Source organism: Capra hircus, chromosome 6 (genome assembly GCF_001704415.2).
Source record: "Capra hircus breed San Clemente chromosome 6, ASM170441v1, whole genome shotgun sequence".
NCBI classification, from domain to species: Eukaryota; Metazoa; Chordata; class Mammalia; order Artiodactyla; family Bovidae; genus Capra; species Capra hircus.
The window spans coordinates 84811811-84833833 of NC_030813.1; the positions used below are offsets into that span (position 1 = coordinate 84811811).

At 35.5% G+C, this 22023-nt stretch overlaps 1 protein-coding gene across 5 annotated transcripts in view; it reads left to right on the forward strand.

The window, feature by feature from the left end:
* YTHDC1 (YTH domain containing 1) overlaps positions 1-22023 on the forward strand; it is a 38723-nt gene that overhangs the window by 6165 nt on the left and 10535 nt on the right. For 2 of the 5 annotated variants that reach the window (XM_018049516.1, XM_018049515.1), the window contains exons 2-9: positions 5079-5180; positions 5546-5874; positions 6004-6430; positions 11552-11641; positions 12107-12160; positions 12739-12833; positions 14946-15054; positions 15164-15281. In XM_018049516.1, the coding sequence (XP_017905005.1) occupies positions 5079-5180; positions 5546-5874; positions 6004-6430; positions 11552-11641; positions 12107-12160; positions 12739-12833; positions 14946-15054; positions 15164-15281 (1324 nt within the window). The remainder of the gene's footprint in view (positions 1-5078; positions 5181-5545; positions 5875-6003; positions 6431-11551; positions 11642-12106; positions 12161-12738; positions 12834-14945; positions 15055-15163; positions 15282-22023) is intronic. The other 3 variants (XM_018049518.1, XM_018049517.1, XM_018049519.1) reach the window with 2 other exon arrangements.

Genomic DNA, 22023 nt, shown 5'->3' on the forward strand with positions numbered 1-22023 from the left:
TGAGGGGCTTCCTTGGTGGTCCAGTGGTTAAGAGTCCACCTTGCAATGTAAGGGACTTGGGTTCGATCCTTGGTTGGGGAAGATCCCACATGCCACAGAGCAGCTAAGCCCATGCGCCATAACTGTTGAGCCTGTGCTCTAGAGCCCAGGAGTCTCAACTGCTGAGCCCATGTGTTGCAGCTGCTGAAGCCCTCGCACCCTTCTGCTCTGCAGCAAGAGACGCTACCGCAATGAGAAGCCCATGTGCCATCACTCCTGAGCCCAAATTCTAGAGCCTGTGCAATGAGAAGCCACCACAATGAGAAACTCAAGCACCACAAAATAGCTTTTGTGCAGTGAAGACTCACCACAGCCAAAAAATAAAAATAAATATATCTTTAAATAAATAAATTCATCTAAAAATCCTATTAGGAAATGCTGCATTTGAGTTATATTTTATATAGAATTCTTAACCAGGCATCTGCTAACCTTTGTTCATTTTATTGCTAATATTCTTATGGTGCTGCTGTCAAACTACTGTGATGAAATTGAACATGTGCATATCACTGTGCAGAATAATGTTAAATTTCAGGATAAAATGAGTGATTTAAAGCATAAAATAAGTCACACTGGAGAACCAGTGGTTGTTACTTTCTCTCTTCTTCCCCAAAAGGATGTACCAGGGGTAGGTTAATCTTTCATAGTAGTAACTTCTGAGATTACTAAAATAATTCTTTATAGCTAATTCATTTTAAATTAAAAACATGAATTAAAATACATACAAAGTGTACATTTTCTGGCCAATGAATGGTCATAGGAAGCAGTTAGCTTTATAACCTAATACTCTCATTATTTTAAGAATACATCTTACATTTATAATTAAATAAGCAAAACTAAGCAAGTGGTGATAGTTTGGATAACACCTTCCAAGTATTTGGAACATTTCTTCCACAGTAGTTGGAGTCCCTGGCTCCTCTCTTTGAACCTGAGTAGACTTTTATGATTGTCTTGGAGTAAAATAACTATGGCCCTTTTTCTTTTGGGCTGTATTATCTTTAGAGCTCTAAACCACCATGAAAGAGGTTGACCTATGCTGAAGCTGTCATGGTAGAGGGTGCCATTTGAAAAGCATGGCCTAGGAGCCCCAGCTGTGTTGAATCTATCCAGCCAGTGTGAATAAGCAAGCCTTCAGATGGTTTTAGCCATCCTTTAACTACAGCCACCTGCGAGACGTTAGTTGAGCTTCAGAACCATAAGCAGTAATAATAAATAACTGTATTGTTTTAAGTCACCAAGTTTTGGGATAGCATGTTAAATTTACTGCAATAGTCAGAATATTTATATATTTGTGTTATTGAGGAAAGAAGATTTTGTTTTATATTCAGGACTATATTTTGTGTATCATGTACCCTAGTCGTTATTAATGCAAGGTTCAGGAGGGTCAAATACCTGCCCCCCCCCCCCGCCCCTCCCCATCCCCACCCCAAACAGTGATCCTTTTATTCTAAATACCTCTTATCAGAGGTGAAGAAACTGGAGCTCAGATTGGGACTTCCCCAAAGATACCTAGCTCTTGAATGATGACCTGGATTTTCTTCCTTTCAAACACAAATCTCATCTGTATCATATTTCAGCAAATAAAAGATTTCAGTGGTGGAGAAAAGTAACAAATACAATCTTTTATATCAGGGAGTCAGAAAATAATATTTTAGGCTCTGTAGGCCTCATAAGGTCTTTGTCGTATATTCTTTTCTCTTTTAAAAGCACAGTCTTAAAAATGTCGAAACCATTCTTGTCTTGCCAGTCAAAAATAGGCCGTGGGCTGAATTTTGTCCTGCAGGTCTTAGTTTTTCAATTTTGTGATAAAATCAATCACATTTTTGTTGTCCTAGAGTATAAAGTAGGTAAACATTTGTAGACATCAAATGAGGATATTATAGTTGAACTTAAAGTAAATTTAAGATGCTGCAGTGTTTGGGATACAGGGCTTTGTAATGCACTAATTTGAAATTAATTACTAGTGCACCCAACCTTTCAGTGATGCTTTGTGGTTTTTTCTTACACTTTGTTTAAGGGGACTTCTATTGTTTATGTGTAATTTAACCATATATTTAGAAAGCCTGAACTCTAGACAAGTGAGTTTTTGTAACTTCAACTTCTGAGCTTCTTATTTCTTTATCTGCAAAGTAGTCTATCTAAATATACTTTATGTGTATCATGTATGATATGTATGAAAGTGATAAAATGTTGGAAAAGCAAGTATTGGTTAGTATTTTAAAAATTTGTAAATACTTTCTAAAACTGCAACTAATCTTTGGGTTTGTCTAATACAATTATTTATTGAAGTTTTTAAAGAGTATAGTACTCTTTTTGTAGGGAAACCATAGTTTAGGCGTGTCTAAAATTTAAATTGATATAATCAGCTTCACAGTATTTTTTTCTGTGTTAGATTTAGCGTGTATAAAAGTATATAATTTCATGTGACTTCAAGCTTTTGGGTGGATATTTCTAATCAAGAACTAGCAATTTCTTGTAAAGATTTAGGTAGCACTGTATTAATTGTCTTATTTGCTTTCATGTCATAGTTTTTTTTTTTTTTTCTTTTGGTTCTACAGATGTCTTATCTTTCAGGATTTGTTGGACCCACTTTTTTACTGACTAGAGAACTTCAACCCAAAGATTGCTTAATATCTGAAAAACATGGATTTCTAAAAATCAAATTATCTTTTTATTCTTTATTTATAATATAAATGGCAACCCAGTCGAGTACTCTTGCCTGGAAAATCCCATGGACAGAGGAGCTGGGTAGGCTGCAGTCCATGGGGTCGCTAGGAGTCGCTAGGCATGACTGAGTGACTTCACTTTCACTTTTCACTTTCATGCATTGGAGAAGGAAATGGCAACCCACTCCAGTGTTCTTGCCTGCAGAATCCTGGGGATGGGGGAGCCTGGTGGGCTGCCGTCTCTGGGGTCACAGAGTTGGACACGACTGAAGCAACCTAGCAGTAGCATCCAAAGATTGTATTTGCACTGTTCAGGTTTCGAGGGGATTGTCTTCAGTGAAAATATGAACCCATAGCATGCGAGAAACCATTTTGGTTTACATATCTTGATTTTCAGTAACATTAAAAAAAAAAAGGAAGCCGTCCATATAGTATATATTCATTTTAGAAAAATAGTAAAGTACAGGGAAGCATTTTTATGGCTCAAAGAAATCAGTTACTTTGCTGTTTCAGGCATACGTAATTTTCAGTGTTCTAAGTAGCAACTGTGGCTCCAAGTACAGAAGATTTGTTTTCTGTATCCTGTGTCACCTTGCCTTTCCTCTTATTTTACCTACATTATCTGCTTTAGTTCTCTTCAGTCCCTGATTTCTATTCCTCTTTGGGGAAGTTTGAGTTATATCTAACCTGTTCAAAGACCTCAGGTTAATAAACCTTGTTACACTTTGAGTGGACTTTGCTTTTCGGCTAGAGCCATGGGTACAGTTGTCCTGTCTCATCAGTTTTTATGATTTTATACCTCTTGTTATGACACCTTAAATTTGGAAAGATATTTTTGATGCTTGTATGCTTAGTGTTTAAAACGTTAACCATTAGCTTAGTGCCTTATTTGAGGGAAAAATCAGTTTAAAGTAGTAAATACATAATTGCATATATTTCTAAGAATTTTTTTGTCCTGTTAGACAGGATGGGGGTGGTATGAAGGGGGGTGGGATGATGAAACTGAGTTGTAAGTTTTCATGGTCATTGGAAGTATCAGTTATAGTCAATGGTTCCTTTGTCTGGACAAGTTATACTTTTTATAGTCCAAACCAGCAGCCTCAAATGTTTTTGGTTATGTACCCCATCACTAATATCCTTCTTTTAACCTGCTTTGACTTTATTTCAGACAACAGGATAGCTGTAGCAATAGTACAAAGATTTTTTATGCTTTTCAACCACATTTCACATGTTAACATTTTTTTACCATATTGGTCTTTCTAATTCATTCACACTCCATCTTTTGTCTGTTGCAGACAGGATGCTTCTTTGGTCCTAAATACTTACGTATGTATTTTCTAAAAAGTAGAATTCTCTTTTACTTAACAGTAGTACTATCAAAATCAGGAAGTTAACATTGATACTTGCAGTCTGCAGACCTTACTTAGATTTCACTAGTTTTTCCAGTTAAGTCTCAGATCATGTGCTGTATCACATGTCTTTTAGTCTCCTTTAATTGCAGTGTTTTCCTACTGTTTGTATTTCATGATATTGATGTTTTGGGATGCCTCTAAATTTGGGTTGGTTTTGTATTTGTTTCTTTATGTATAGGTTTAGGTTTTGTATTTTGCATAGGAATATTGCAGAATTGTTCCATGAGTAATGTGTCATACCAGGGTCCATGATACCGCTTTGACCCACTGTGGGTGATGTTAACTTTGATTACTTGTTTAAGCTGCAGTCTAGCAGAGTTTCTGAATTGTAAAATGGTAATCAGTAAGTATTTTCCCAAAATACACAATCTTTGATAAATACGCATGCTGTCTCTTCAGTTGTGCCTGATGCTCTGTGACCCCATGGACTGTAGCCTGTCAGGCTCTTCTTCATGGGATTCTACAGGCAAGAATGCTTGAGTGGGTTGCTGTGCCCTTCCCCCAGGGATCTTCCAGACCCAGGGATCAAACACATCTCTTCACATCTCCTGCATTGGCAGGCGGGTTCTTTACCACTAGCACCACCTGGGAATCCCTTTGATAGATATGTTTATTTAAAAGTTACGCACCTGTATTGTTGTTTTTTTCATTGTGTACAGTTTAAAGCAGTTGACAAAAACTAGAGATGAAAGGATGATGCACAAATAAGTTCTCACTTTTTCTTTTTGTACTCCAGTATATCCTTTCATACCCTATGTGATATATACTCTAGGCTTTGTAGACCAGGGCTCTGTATCGTATCCTCAACTTTGTATGGTTTTATAGGAATTATTCTTGTGTCTTGATCCTGAAATAAAAGCTCCTTAAAGGTTATGTTCTCATACTTAAATAGCTTTACAGTAAGTACTCAAAAATAAATACTTAATGATTTTTCCCCATTACTTTTTAATTTCCTTGCTTTCAGATGGAGAACTTAATGTTCTAGATGATATTTTGACTGAAGTACCAGAACAGGATGATGAACTCTATAATCCAGAGAGTGAACAAGATAAAAATGAGAAAAAGGGTAAGATTTCTGTTTATTTTGTTAAAATAACAGTGTACATAGAGATAAATATCTTAAGTCTTTGCTTTTGTACTTGTTCCTTGAGGCTCTTAACACCAAAAACACAATCATAACAAGCACTGGTACCAATTCCACATGAAAGAGAGTAATAAATATTTTTTCAAACATGTGAAATGTCTCAGATAAGTGAATTTATTCCAGTATTTGAAAGCTGTGTTTTCTTTATGATTAACTTTGGAGTACAAATATTTCAGAAGGCATTTTAAAGAAATGAGGCTCTTTTTTCTCTCTGATATATTTACTTGTTGAACTTTGGTGAAATAAGTCTTAATACCCAGACTTTTTTTTTTTTTGGTATTTTCAAGGTTCAAAAAGGAAAAGTGACCGAATGGAATCTGCTGACACAAAGCGACAAAAGCCTTCTGTTCATTCAAGACAGTTGATTTCTAAGCCACTGAGCTCATCAGTTAACAACAACAAAAGAATGGTTAGTACAAAAGGAAAATCAGTCACAGAGTATAAAAATGAGGAATATCAAAGATCTGAAAGAAACAAGCGGTTAGAAGCTGATCGGAAGATTCGTTTGTCAAGCAGTGCCTCCAGAGAACCTTATAAGAGTCAACCAGACAAAACTTGTCTGCGGAAAAGGGATCCTGAAAGGAGGGTCAAATCCCCTACACCAGATGATTCTGAGGTAGTAAATATTATTGCAGATATAATAACAGAAAGCAATTCTTTCAATTCTGTTTGAGGCTAGAACTGTTTATTCATTCTGACCTTGTCTGTTGTATGACTGCTGATTCCCTTTTTCTTTAAACATCAGAGAATTGGGCTTGAAGTGGATAGACGTGCAAGCAGATCCAGCCAGTCTTCTAAGGAGGAAGTGAACTCTGAAGAATATGGCTCTGACCACGAGACTGGCAGCAGTGGTTCTTCTGATGAGCAAGGCAACAACACTGAGAATGAGGAGGAGGGGGTGGAAGATGTGGAAGAAGACGAAGAGGTAGAAGAAGATGCAGAGGAAGATGAAGAGGTGGATGAAGATGGAGAGGAGGAGGAGGAGGAAGAGGAGGAGGAGGAGGAGGAAGAAGAGGAGGAAGAGGAGGAAGAAGAATATGAACAGGATGAGAGAGACCAGAAGGAAGAGGGAAACGATTATGACACTAGAAGTGAGGCTAGCGACTCTGATTCCGAATCTGTTACCTTCACGGATGGGTCTGTCAGATCTGGTTCAGGAACAGATGGATCAGGTACTAACTTTTATATATAAAAGTTTTTTAATTGACCTGATGTTTTTCTTGAATATTTTAAAATTGAATTATGAAATTTGAGGCACTGTGGGATGTTAGTAAGACTGTCCTGTGTTTTTGTTCTTTTTTTAAAAAAATATGGTGTGTTTTGGGATGTATTATGCACTTGAATAAGATTTACATTTCTTAGTAAAGGTGTTTCTCAGCTCCAAATTGATTGTATTGCAAATGCACATTACTTTATTTGTTACTCAAATAAGGAAATACATCTGAGGTTAGATTTACATACTAGTTGACACCAGCTTTTTTAAACACTGCTCTACTTAAAGTATATTCATATGGAACCTATCTGCTAGGTATTACAGTATTTTCATGTTAAATGCCTCTAGATTTCCATAATGTGGCAACGGAAATCAAAATAACTTTGTTTTTCTCTTGGGAGCATAAAGTTTTATTTTTATACCTTTGGGTTGACTGACTGGGGCAATGCCTCCAGAGGGCTGGGTGTAAAAGGTATTAGGTGGAAAATAAGAGTATAAAATTCTTATGAGAGACTAGGAAAGAATACTAGATGCTTTGCCACTTTCTCTGACCCAGGAGACTTAAAGTAGGAATAGTAGATAGTTGTAGTCAGTAGGCTGAAGGGACCCTCTTTGGGGGAGAAATTCAGAAGGTAGAGCAAGGAGAGGTCAGGGTCCTTAAAGAACATTGGCCACTAATGATGATTTGGCTGTCTTAATGTAAAGGTGCAATCAGATCTGCTACATAGGCCAAATGTAACAAACATTGGAAGACAAGAAAAGTTCTATTCTTTTGATATATGTGATAGTTACAATGTCATTATGGAATTTTATCATTTTAGTAGTACATTGCTGGTTAATCATATTCTTAATAGTGTAAATGTTAGAGCAGATGGCCAGGTATTCTCCATTTGGCAGCTGAAGTAGTGCTAGCCTTTTACTCACCAGAGTCTAGGTTTGGGAGGTAGGTTTTTGAAGGTGGTTAAAGAGTTAAACTGAACAGATGGGTAGTTGGGTTTAATACAAAAAAAACTTGTGGAATCTGTTACTATTATTCCATCATACTTTGCATAGACTGATGGGATATGCATTTATAATTTATGATAATGGGTGGAGAACACAAATTGCATTGGAAGTATGAATGAGTGTTTTTTTATTGTGGAGAATGTGTGAAAATGTAGAAGTAGGGGACATTTTATTGTAGGAATCTTCTTTTTGGTCTCTACATTAGGAATGATATTTCTTAGACTTGAATGTTTCTTATTTAAGTTAAATAGGGGAGACTTATTTGGAGAAGGTAATGGCTGGCTACACATCCCAGTATTCTTGCCTAGAGAATCTATGGACAGTAGAGCCTGGCAGGCTACAGTCCATTGGGTTGCAATGAGTCGGACACGACTGAGCGAGTAAACACGCACACCAAGGAGATTGTATAAATAGATCAGACCTGAAATCAAGTGTATTTTTAATAAGCTCCTAGATGCTAATACTTAGCAAGATACTTATTCATACTTTTATGTTTTTTGTAGATTAGATATTTTGTATTGAATACTAGCCAATGGTTTTTAGAAAACCTGGGTATTAAAACTGTTAAAGAGATTTATTGTTAGAGATACCTGGAACTCTTACTTTCCTTATTAAAGGAAGCTTTGTGATTTTCTTTGGAAGAACTCTTACATGGAACATGTTTTAAAGACTGTTTAGTATGCAGGATATTATTATTTTTATCACGGAGCAGTTTCTATTACTGTGAAAGAAAAAGAACCTGAAACTCTTGAAAAGAATACAAAGGATGACAGTTTAGTTTCCTTGTCATGAATTTTCTAGACTCTGGTTTATTTTACCTTATTTTTTCCTCAGAACTTTAGCAACTTCCTTTTATAATAAAAGTGACACAGTTGGTGCTTGTTAAAGGTTATTTTTTAGGTGAACTGTTTTTTTGATCTGAGAATAATAGGAGAGGGGATCATAAACTTAAGATCAGTGAAAGTTAGTTGTACAAAAAAGATAAAAACTCCTTGGAGATTTTTCATGGTAATAGAATATTTAACGTTATATAAAAATTGTTGGGCAAGATCTGCTTCTCTTATTTTTCCTGCATTATCTTAGTTGAGATTCTTTTAGTACTTAGAATCATAAAGTATTATTTTTAAATAGCAATAGGAGTTGTATTATTTTTTGTGATCAATTTGTAATGTTTGGAAATGTTAGTCACTCAGTTGTGTCCAAATCTTTGCAACCCCATGGACTGTAGCACCCCAGGCTCCTCTGTCCGTGGAATTTTCCAGGAGAGAATACTGGAGTGGATCACCATTCCTTTCTCCAGAGGATCTTCCCGATCCAGGGTTGAACTTGGGTGTCCTGCATTGCAGGCAGATTCTTGACCATCTGAGCCACCAGGGAAACCCTGTAATGCTTAGATTCCCTAGCTGTTCAAATAGGAAAAAGTAAAAGAAACATGTTAGACGTTTTGAAAGAAATAATTTAGAATGATTTTTTTAAAACAAAGTTTATTTTTCTAGTCTCCTTCATGTGCATGTTAATTGATTGAATGAATTCAGTTCCTTCTGTATGCTAGACGCTATATAAGAATGTGTAGTCAGTGAACAAAACAGACATGATGAGAAAGAGATTTGGGATGTGACAAAAACTCCTGTTTCTCATCTGTTCGGTTGAGGTTTTCAGTTATTTTGTACCAAAACTTCAGTTTAATTTCTTTTGAAGTCTTAACAGTTTACCCCAAGGGAGAGGATTTTAAAACTTGAAAGTTAGGCCTCATTCAAAGCTGGCAAGCCTAGGAATACTTCTTTCTATAGCTAATTACATGAATATCATCAGTATGTTCCCTATGGGGTCGCACAGAGTCGAACATGACTGAAGCGACTTAGCAGCAGCAGCAGCAGCAGTATGTTCCCCAGTTGCTAGCTTTAAATGGGCTTGGTTTTGAAATTGTGTCAGTATGTACTGCCTTGCTTTTCCTGTTTGCCAGAGTTAGAAACATCAGCATCATTTATAAACTTCTTGTTAACAGTCTTATTTAGAGAAGGTATTAGTAGTAAATTACAAGGGGGAGAAATGCTTACTTAAAAGGAACTTATTACCTTGTAGTTTTCCCTCTTTAAACTAGCTTAAACTTAGAATCCACTTTCAAGAACAGTAGTAAAATATCTTTTCTATTCTCTTAATAAGAATAGAGCTCTGGGCTTGTACTTTCAAGTTAGAAACTAGGATCTGCCACTCAGAAACCATGGGACCCTGCCCAAGTTTCCTAACCACACCACTAAGTTGAGGTTTCCTTTTCTATAAGTGAGAATAATGGTATTATGTATCTCACGAGTTTGTTTTAAGGATTAAGGGAGATAATCTACTTAAAGCTTTTAAAATAGAAGTTTATATGAAAGATTATTGATTATCATTTCAACATTCTCTTATTTTTATAAAAATAAGTATATGTGTTTTCTCCCATCATATTTGTTTTTTTTAGCTGTAAAGGTGCTTATCATGATGCAATTAAAATACTGATAAACAGTGACAGGAAAGCCTAATTCCATTTTATGTCTTCATTTATATGCTTATAAAGTTCCAAATTAAGCTTGAAGTTGTTTTTATAAGTAATACAAACCTTTTCTATTAAAGATTCCCAGCTTTTTAACAGCACTATACAGACTATCACTGAGATTTTTAGAGATAAATTTTGAATTGAATTTGAAAATAAGCAGTAATTCAGGAAGGAAATGGTCAAAAAGAATGTATTTGAAGACACAGAAGCAAGCAGTAGCGACCCGAAGGGAGTTACTAATTTAGTGTAATTTTTTTTTTTGAACAGTTGAAAACCTTTGAGTTCTGGGGTTCATTGGACATCTCGAATCAGACTTGGAATTTTGCTGAAGAATGATAGTAAACTTTTTAAAAAGAGGACTTAAAACAGTGATACTTGGTGCATAGAAGGGAACATTGTAATTTTTTTTTTAACTTTATTTTTTATTGGGGTATAGCTGATTAGCAGTGTTGTGCTAGTTTCAGGTGAACAAGGAAGGGACTCAGCCATAAATACACATGTATCCATTCTCCCCCAAATTCCCCTCTCATCCAGGCTGCCGAATAACATTGATCAGAATACCTACTCTGCTATACAGTTGGTCCTTGTTGGTTACCCATTTTAAATACAGCAGTATGTACGTATCAATCCCAAGCTCCCTAACTATCCTTTCCGCTCATTCCCACCTCCCCACCCCCAACCATAGGTTGGTTCTTGAAGTCTGTGTGTCTGTTTCTGTTTTGTAAGTTTGTTTGTATCATTTCTTTTTAGATTCCACATATAAGGGATGTCATAAGATATTTTTCTAGGTCTGATTTCATTCAGTATGACACTCCCTAGGTCCATCCCTGTTGCTGTAAATGGCATTATCTCATTCTTTTTAATGGCTGAGTAATACTCTGTTGTATATATGTATCACATATTCTTAATTTATTCCTCTGTTGATGGACTGTATGTTGCTTCCATGGCTTGGCTGTTGTAAACAGTGCTGTGGTGAACATTGGGGTGTATGTATCTTTTTCAATCATATATATGCCCGGGAGTGGGATTCAGGGTCATACAGGCTGAATGCTCTTTAAGGAACATCCATACTGTTCTCCATAGTGGCTGTGTCAATTTGCATTCCCAACAAAAGTGTAGGAGGGTTCTTTTCTCCCCACACCCTCTCCAGCATTTATTATTTGTGGATTTTTTGATGACAGCCATTCTGGCTGGTGTGAGGAAACACCATAAATTTAATTGAAAGAAAAGTAGTGTTTGCTTTGCAGAATTTTTTTTTCCCCCCTTTCAAAACTTTTAAGACTTTCTTTTATATATAGGGTAAGTAGTTTTTAATTAATGGCTGTGCATTTTTATTTGATTCAAATTGGTAGGAGAAATAAAAAATGTGCTTAGCTTTTGAACAGTGTCTGAATTGGAACACTTTCTTCTGAGGAAGTTAAGTAGGTCAGGAGAGGTTAGTAATGAATAATACTTATGGAAAATCCAGACATGATGATACATTCTTATTTGATTAACTTACATTGTAATGTTTTTAAAAATCTTGTCTTAATTCTTTCTTAGATGAGAAAAAGAAGGAAAGAAAGAGAGCTAGAGGCATATCTCCTATTATTTTTGATAGAAGTGGAAGCTCTGCATCGGAGTCATATGCAGGTATTCTCATTTACTCTTATTTGTGATCATATCTGACTGATTCTAATGTAATCTGCTGTAAAAAGTGTGGAGGCTGTAGTTTAGCGTGAACTTGTTGATGTTCATTAGTATTGATTTCTGGCATGTTCAGTGTAATAATTCTAGAAGAAACTAAGCTTTTTCTTATTATTTTAATCCTGTTCTGTTACTGCTTAAGTGGAATTTCACTTTTTTTTTTTTTCTTGGAAGATGATGATTCAGTGACTAGTTTTCTGAGTGAGAAATTGTTCAAATATTTTTAAAAACATCCAAACAACCCAAAAAGCAAAACACTCGTACACATTGAGAAGTATTTTTTTTGTGTGTGTGGGTGCGCCAGGAAGAATAATTTGTCTTGAATGAGAACTTTATGTGACAAGACTGTAGAAATTTTGTCTTATCTCTATTAAAGCCCAATCTGAACAAATGTACTTTGGCTAAATACAGGTTCAGAAAAGAAGCATGAGAAATTATCATCTTCCGTTCGTGCTGTCCGAAAAGGTATCATTTAAATTTGAAATTGTTTTCATTGCATGCTGCTTTAAAGTCATTATTTTGCCTTATTGGTTCTCCATTAATAGTTGGTTTTAATGTAGTAATGTTCTGATATATTGCATTAAGGGGGGAAAAATAATGTCTTACACAGAGCTCCATATTCACTTTTTTCTGCCATATCTTTTAGAAAAATAGCAAACATCTTCAGCTATCTTAGTTTCTGGACAGAGTGGATGGGGTGTGTGTGTAAAATATATATATATTTTTAATAGCATAAGAATTTATTAACAATTTTAAATGATTAATGTGATAAAAATCCATAAAATTTATAGCTATTTTCACACAAAATATGGATCTGATATATCAGAACATTACTATATTAGGTTTGCCTTCTTGCAAAATGCTGGTGTCTTTTCTTAGCTTTGCTTTACTACGTGTTGTGGCTTAGCTTTTCAGGTTGAATGGGTGATTATGAATTTTAAAAGTTTAGCTGGGTTGCGGAGGGCTAATTTCAGTTAGTACAACTTAAATTCCTCTGTGTGATAATGGCCTCTGGTTAATCAGTTTGGATTTCTTTTTTTCAGATCAAACCAGTAAACTCAAATATGTTCTACAGGATGCAAGATTTTTTCTCATAAAGAGTAACAACCATGAGAATGTGTCCCTTGCCAAAGCTAAGGTATTAGCATCAGTTCTGTTGAAACTATTCTAACCTTGAAAATTTTAACTGTGAAGGTGGACTTAAGTATCACTTGAGTACATGAGATACCGTAATATTCATTAAAGCTTTAAAGCTCTTTCCCCCAGTTGCCCTGCAGGGTCTGCTTTTTTTGACTGGTTAAGCAACCCAAGTAGTAACTTTAAGTTTTCTTGTAAATTTTCTGAAGATGAGTTTAGAAGTAAAATTACTCAATATTTGAAGAATATATTTCATTATACATTGTACTGCAGAAGTGGTTCAAGTTTTGTGTTGCTTTATTCAAGTTGCTAGCTTATTATACCAACACTTTTTAAAAAGATTCTTTAGTCAGCCAGTTTTTGTTTTATGTTACTGCTTGTTTTCCACCTTGAGGTTTTCTTGGAAAGAAGGTGTTCCTCTATGGAGAATCTCAAAAGTAAGATCACTTGGATTTCAAAGAAAAGAGAAGACTCAGTTTATAGGCCTACCCTAGCCTTTACAAAAGGGATGTACCTGGTTGCTGTCAGATGTTGTAACATTAATTTTTTTCTAATGTCTTTGCTGTAAACTACATCTACTTTTTATACAAAGTATTACAGTATTTTCATATTTTTGGTTTAAGACAGTTTCCACTGACTTCAAGAAAGGTAAAACTAAACATTTTTTTTTTTTAAGACATTTCTGTCAGTATTAATGATCCTGTATTTCTGATTTGAGGTTAACCCATTAAATTTTACAGATGGAAGGAATAATATGCCAGATAACTATAATGGAAATTTATTCTGTTCCTTAGCTGAAGTGGATTTAGGCAAAAGTATTTAAGCATCTAATGTGAATGAGATCTAGTATGTATCAGCAGATCAAACTGAATTGGAGCTTTTGCTTTACTTTACCATTCTGCTTCTTAATCTTTCATGAAGAAAGAATTGATTAAAATGTTTTGGAAATGGTAGCTGTGTTCCAGCTCTACATAAAACACAAGTCTTCAAACTATTGGTATATGAAAATTTGAACTTAAATTGAAAAGAGAAATGATTCAAACTTAATAGAAATTCTTCCCTGTGGTTTACTAACATATTTTTTCATCATTAGGCAGTTTTTATTTTACTTATTTTTATTTTATTTTTTAAATTAAAATTTTTTTTTGCCCTGATGCACTGCATGTGGGATCTTAGTTCTCTGACCAGGGATTGAACCTGTGTACCCTGCAGTGGAAATGCAGAGTCCTAACCACTGGACCACTAGGAAAGTCCCTGAGCAAGTTTTGTTTTTGTTTTTTTAAATTATGAAACTAGGATAACACATTTATTGGAAAATTTCCACTACAGATTACAGTTAACTTTTTAAGGAGATGAATTAAGATTTTTTTGTTGGAGTTTCAGTATTAAACTCTAAAATTAATAGAGTGAATATACAAAAGTAGAATGGTATAGTAGACATGAAAAGCACTATGAACCAATTCAACATAATTAAGATTTATACAGTTTTCACACAATAGCAGGGTACAAATTCTATTCATGTTCCCATAGACTATAATCCAGGAGATAATTGGAACATATCCAAGGATGTAAAACAAAGTGAAAAATTTCATGGTCTAAAGGTATTGAAATCGTACAGTCTGTTCTCTTATCATTGTGGAATTATGTTAGAAATCAGTGTCAAGAGATATTTGGAAATAACACACATATTTTCAAGTGCATTTTTTGTGACATTTACCAAAAGAGATCTCTGACTTAGCCATTGAAAGTCTAGACACAATTTTTAAAGAAGAAATGTACACATTGTGATTCACTTTCAAACAAAATTTTTTCTGGTAGTAAATGGTTCTAATTTAGAGTAACTGTTGGTGATTGTTTTTATTGTATAAAATTCTAGCTCATATGTTTTGGTCACCTCCTGCCCTCATGTGTTTTCACTCGTAGTTTTAATATTTTTGTTAAGTTTGGTTAATTTTCTCCATATTTTTCCCGAGTATTATATTATTTTGACTGCTGATAAATAGGACCTTTATTCATAATAGCTTATTGGTAGCCTTGGTCTTTTGCAAATATAATTGGAAACATAAAAGATTTATATTAATTTCAATCTGTGATCTTCACGTCATTTATATAGGGTGTATGGTCTACACTGCCTGTAAATGAGAAGAAATTGAATGTTGCATTCAGATCTGCAAGGAGTGTTATCTTAATATTTTCTGTGAGAGAGAGTGGAAAATTTCAAGGTAAAATTTCAGTGTTAATTTTTCAAGGGAAATTTCAAGGTAAAAATAATTTGGATATGTAAAAACATTAATTATATTTGCATGAATACATTATAATTTATTCCCTTAGGATTTGCAAGACTTTCTTCAGAATCACATCATGGAGGATCTCCTATACATTGGGTACTTCCAGCAGGAATGAGTGCTAAAATGCTGGGAGGTGTCTTTAAAATAGATTGGATTTGCAGGTAAATTATACACTTCACTGTAGATAATTAAAATTGCCCTTGTTTTGAGTGGGCTACCAGTTGATAATGTTAACAAAATTGCCCTTGTTTTGAGTGGGCTACCAGTTGATAATGTTAACATTGCAGTTATGTAGTTGTAATTTATTATCCTAATTATTCTCCCCTTTTTTGGTCTTACTCCTAATCTGATTGGGATCTGTGGGGTTTATTCAACAATGTTGAAAGTAAAAATAATATTATATACTTTATCACTTTTATCATCTAAGGTGAATAGGGCAAAGATTTAGTCAAGAGTTTTATGTATTTCATTGGTTCTCTGTGTTAGTAACATAGCAGAAATTTATGAACCAGACAACTGCTTGGAATGTTATTTAACATTTATATTTAGTGGTTTAACTTGACATTTTATTACTGTAAAGTGGGAAAATAGTCATTCTTTGGCGTGCCTAAATAACATTTTGGAGGTGACTAATTTAGTTGTGAACGAGTAGTGTTTTTTAAGGAAATTAGCAAAGTCATGTTAGTAAGCATTGTGATCCTTGAAACTGAAATAATTAAGATTTAAATGTTTGTTATAAAAATAGACTTATTTTGAACTTAGAGTTATTTACTACTTTTTTTGACTTTACTGAATGATTATACATTATTTAAAAGAAAATGATTGAAGCAGTCAGTTTAGATAATGCAAAAAAACTTAATACTTCAGGAGATGGACAGTTTGTTGTCTAGAACTGCCAGCTGGGGTGAAAGGAGAAAGCTTTTATAGGATAAATAGTAATGAACAAGAAAGATACTAATAAGAGATCATTTGATTGGGTGGGGTAACATTGTCAGCGTTGCTTGGGATGAGGAAGCCCAGAGCTGTCTTCGTGTTTGGGGATTGGCTGACAGGACATACTGCATTTCTGGTCAAATGGAGCATTTATAGGGACATGAAAGTTACCTAAATTTCAGTTTGCTGGTTTGGCACCTTGGGCAGGAGTGACTCCATCTTGGGCCTAAAAAGGTATTTCAGCAGTCTGAAAAGCTAGTTATTTAAGTGATCTTGGCATGCACAAATCTACTACTTGTAAAATTAATTTTAGTTAAATAAGAGTTATCTGAAAGGGACCATATGGAGTTTTTGGTATTATAAGTTGACTTAGGTGGATTTTGAGGGGGATAGAGGAATTAGATAAGAAGGAAAAATAGCTATTCGTTTTCAGGAAGGCAAACTAACACACAGGAGAACTAACACAGAGAAGAACCATGAAATCAGAAACCTTGGGGGTGGGAGGTGGGGTATGTTGGGAGCCACCTTTTTAATGAAGCAAAGTCAGCAAAGAGAACAACAAAAGGCAAAAATTATTATTAATGTGGGTCAGCCTAAGGAGTTAAACTTTTACTTTGGGACAGTGAAGAACTAAGAAAATGCACGGGCAGTGATACAGCAAACTATGTTGATATTTAATAGAGTAGCGAAATGCTAGATGCATACAAATATATCACCATTACTTTCTATAGGGAGAAATTAGAAGCAATCTAAATTCTCCTGTATAGGAAATTGGTTATGTAAATTATGGTTTGTAAGGTAATACGGGTAACATGGAAAGACTTAACAGATGAAAGGATACATAATTACATTGAAATGCATTGTTAGCATGGTGAGACTATAGATAATATTCCCATACTCCATTGTACCCAGGGTTTTAAAATGTAGTTCTTTATTTCTAAAATTAATCAATCAAAATTACAAAGTTTAGAAATCTGGTGGTAGTTTATAAGGAAGATAAGTTAGTTTTTGGAGATAAGACATTTTTACTTATAATTTTTTTGATAGATAAAGGCCAAAGGAAAGGCTTGCTAAGTCTATGGTTTTATGACTAGAGACATTATTGGTGTTACGGAAAGATATTTGGAGATGATGCTTTCTTAGGAATAGAAGAAAAGTAATTACCCAGTTTTAGATTGGTGGTAGCAAATTTTATTTTGGATGTTACTTGCCTAACTTTTATTTTCAAATTATTGATAAGGAAATTTCTCAGTTTTGGAATATTAATTTATACACAGATTATTGTCTCATTTTCTTCCTCATTGACTTACTGGCAGTTTTACTATCTTATTTATATTAGCAACAGAAGAGGTAAAAATTCAAATAGTCCATCCTTCTAGCACTTTGTGCAAAATTTTAGGTAGTAATTCTTATTTTTAAGTAAGTTTTAAAGTTTACCTGAAAAGAATATTTTTAAATTGGAAAAATTACAGCTTTAAAAAGAAAAATTCACAAGTATGTTCAAGAGTAATTTTATAGTACTTGAAAGTTCTGAGGAGGCACATGATGTTATTACATTGATACTTCCTTGGGTAAGTAACTTGAACTATTCTCCACATGAAATGAGAATTACTTTTAACTGTTGGTGTTAAAAGGATTCAGTTAAGTCACTCAATCGTGTCCAACTCTTTGCGACCCCATGAACCACAGCATGCCAGGCCTCCCTGTCCATCACCAACTCCCAGAGCCTATCCAAACTCATGTCCATTGAGTCAGCGATGCCATCCAACTGTCTGATCCTGTCGTCCCCTTCTCCTCCTGCCCTCAATCTTTTCCAGCATCAGGGTCTTTGCCAATGAGTCATCTTCACATCAGGTGGCCAAAGGATTGGAGTTTCAGCTTCAACATCAGTCCTTCCAATGGACACCCAGGACTGATCTCCTTTAGGATGGACTGGTTGGATCTCCCTGCAGTCCAGGAGACCTCAAGCATCTCCAACACCACAGTTTAAAAGCATTAGTTCTTCGGCAGTCAGCTTTCTTTATAGTCCAATTCTCACATCCATACATGACTACTGGAAAAACCATAGCCTTAACTAGACAGACCTTTGTTGGCAAAGTAATGTGTCTGCTTTTCAATATGCTATCTAGGTTGATCATAACTTTCCTTCCAAGGAGTAAGTGTCTTTTAATTTCATGGCTGCAGTCACCATCTGCAGTGATTTTGGAGCCCCCAAAAATAAAGTCAGCCAGTTTCCACTGTTTCCCCATGTATCTGCCATGAAGTGGTGGGACTGGATGCCATGATCTTAGTTTTCTGAATGTTGAGTTTTAAGCCCACTTTTTCACTCTGCTCTTTCACTTCCATCAAGAGGCTCTTTAGTTCTTCACTTTCTGCCATAAGGGTGGTGTCATCTGCATATCTGAGGTTACTGATATTTCTCCCGGCAATCTCGATTCCAGCTTGTGCTTCCTCCAGCCCAGCGTTTCTCATGATGTATGTAGTCTGCATAGAAGTTAAATAAGCAAGGTGACAATATACAGCCTTGACGTACTCCGTTTTCCTATTTGGAACCAGTCTGTTGTTCCGTGTCCAGTTCTAACTGTTGCTTCCTGACCAGCATACAGATTTCTCAAGAGGCAGGTCAGGTGGTCTGATAGTCCCATCTCTTTCAGAATTCTCCACAGTTTATTGTGATCCACACAGTCAAAGGCTTTGGCATCATCAGTAAAGCAGAACTAGATGTTTTTCTGGAATTCTCTTGCTTTTTCGATGATCCAGTTTAAAAGGATTAAACTTTAATAAATATAAATCAGATATTATAGTTACTAGAGTTTTATTTAAGTGCCTTTTGGATTTAATAACTGGCTCTGAGTTTTTTTTAGATGTGGTCCTTGGATCACTTTCATCAGTAGTATCTGATTATTAGAATGTAGGATCCTGACATGCGCCTCAAACCTGTATGCACACACTCATGGTCACTCACTCAGTTGTGTCTAACTCTTTGTAACCTTTTGGACTTTAGCCCGCCAGACTCCTCTGTCCACAGGATTATTTTCAAGCAAGAATACTGGAGTGGGTTACCATTTCCTCCAGGGAATCTTCCCAACATGGGGATAAAACCTGAGTCTCCTAAATCTAGTGTATCTTCTGATTTGCAGGTGGATTCTTTACCGCTGAGCCATCGGAGAAGCCCTGTAGGCACACTTGAGTTTTTAAGACTAGATGGTGCATGGTAGCACATGAGGAAGGAAGCATGCATAAAAAGTCATTCATTTAAGTTGCCACTGGGAGTTAGATCAAAATAAGACTAAAATTATAAAATATTATTCAACCAGAATTATATCTGTGTTTTAGCGTCACCCGTATCATGTCCATTCCAAATAACCCATTTCTCTTTTCTTTCATGGTTTCTCTGCTGTTCCTATTAGCTTTAATGACCACCTATTATTTAGTACATGCAGTGTTTGTACAGTTCATGTTCTTTTTTTAAATATGTCACATTTACTAAGCTCCTCAAAGTAGAGAATCACTGCCATTTTACCTAGAATACGCACAGTAGAGATAATCATATGTAGGCCTCTTCATTACATGTCTGCTCAAAAGCTAGTTTTTAGGATGCCTGCTCTATAATCGTGATAACCACAGATGTACCGTTTCTCTTAGTTTTAACCTGAGCCCTGTTTTACTTAAGGTTGTGATATTCAGGCTGAGATTAACTAATTTGTCAAAACAATGGGCACATATCTCTGGAATCCAGTTAGAACCAGTGCCATCAAAGAGCCACTGAAGAATTTTAACCCCAAGTGACTCAACCAGCTCAACATAAAGCCTTTTTTTGGGACCAAGAGTAATCCATGGCTAATGTTTAAATAACAGTGACAATTCTGTGCAATAATAGCTTGAAAGCTTCCTTTGCTTTGGTAGTTGAAAGTGAAAGTGTTAGTTGTTCTGTTGTATCTAACTCTTTGTAACCCCATGTATTGTAGCCCTCCAGGCTCCTCTGTCCATGGAACTCCAGGCAAGAATACTGGAGTAGGTTGCCATTCCCTTCTGCAGGGGATCTTCCTAACCCAGGGATAGAACCCAACTGGGTCTCCTGCATTGCAGGTGGACTCAACCATCTGAGCCACCAGGGAAGGTTGTAGGTTATTCCTTTCTGTAACTTATTAACTGGCAATTTAGAAGAAAAATATAAGAAACTATTAAAACACAGTTTTTAACTATAGATCTGTGTCTGGATGTTCTAGGCTTTGGTATAGATTTAGTCTAGCTTAATGATGATCTCTTTCCTCCCAGCCCTCCCTGAAGTGGCGGGGTGGGGATGTGTGTGTATATATATATATGTACATACATATTTTTATTTGTATACATTCTTGAACCACTCTTGATGTGTGAGGTAAGATGTCTTTTAGATGAAGATTGCTGCTGCTACTGTCGCCAAGTTGCTTCAGTCATGTTCGACTCTTTGTGACCCCATAGACAGCAGCCCACTAGGCTCCCCTGTCCCTGGGATTCTCCAGGCAAGAGTACTGGAGTGGGTTGCCATTGCCTTCTCCAGGGCATGCAAGTGAAAAGTGAAAGTGAAGTTGCTCTGCTGCTGCTGCCGCCAAGTCACTTCAGTCGCTCTAGTGGGCATTTATTTTCACCACTCATTGCTCACTTCTGCCATACATTGACATCACCACCACAACAGATCATGCCACTTTGTAACTTTAATCTTTTCCTGTAGATGTTAAAAATATTTTCTGAGGTTTAAAAAAGTCCAAACTTTGAGCATTTAATATTCATCTTTAAAAAAGTTCGCATAAGGCTAGAAGTAAATGGTTGTATAGCTTGTCCATTGGACCAGGTCATTTGCTTGTAATTTTTCTTCTCCGTTATGTCTTCCCTCAGGTCCTTTTCATTGCTTCAGAAGTATCTCTGCTTTACTTTTCTACCTATGACTTTTCCCAAGTCACTTTTCTTTCAGGCTTCTCCCTTAGGCCACCTTTACCACGAAGCATTTCTATTTGTTTGTTTCTTGCTTGCCAAGATAAATATGACCATTCACATTAAAAGCAAAAGTTCTATACTCTGTTCGTGGTATTCATTCTTTTTACAAAATACTTGTGTGTGCTTATTTATTGTTTGGTGAAAGCTGTTTAAAAAAGGTTAGGAATTAAAGCTTTTTATCTTACTCATCTTTGTATGTCTTTTGAGCAGTTTTACTTGTAGATATAGTTCTTTAATTAAAGCATTTATTTAATTTACTTTATACACAAATAGATGAAACATTATTGAATGATGTTAATTTCTGATTTTTTTGGCAACAGGTATTTATTACATGTCATGTTTATGTTCATTGTTGTGCTATAAAAATGCAGGGTATCTTTTTTTTTTTTCCTAAACTTGCTGAGACTATTTTGCCCTGTGGCTCAGAAACTGGAGCCTATAATACAGAGTGAAGTAAGTCAGAAAGAGAAACACCAATACAGTATATTAATGCATATATATGTAATTTAGAAAGACAGTAACGACGATCCTATATGCAAGACAGCAAAAGATGCAGCAATGTAAAGAATAGACTTTTGGTTGGTCTGTGTTGCAGAAGGCGAGGGCAGGATGATTTGAAAGAATAGCCTTAAAAACATGTATATTACCATATGTAAAATAGAGGACATGAAGCAGGGTACTCAAAGCAAGTGCTCTGGGACCACCCGAAAGAGGGTGGGTTGGGGTGGGAAGGGAGGTGGCAGTGGGGGTTCAGGCTGGGAGGACATGTACATTCATGGCTGATTCATGTCGATGTATGGCAAAAGCTACCACAATATTGTGAAGTAATTAGTCTCCAATTAATAATTAAATAAATGAAGTATAGCATTGTAGTGTAAGAGGAGAGGTAGTGCATAATTAATACATGTGAATATGTAAATTTATAATATAAAATTTTGTATTATCAAGAGCTATTCTATGTGTGATAGAGAATATTGCTTTAGCAAAAGGGGAGGA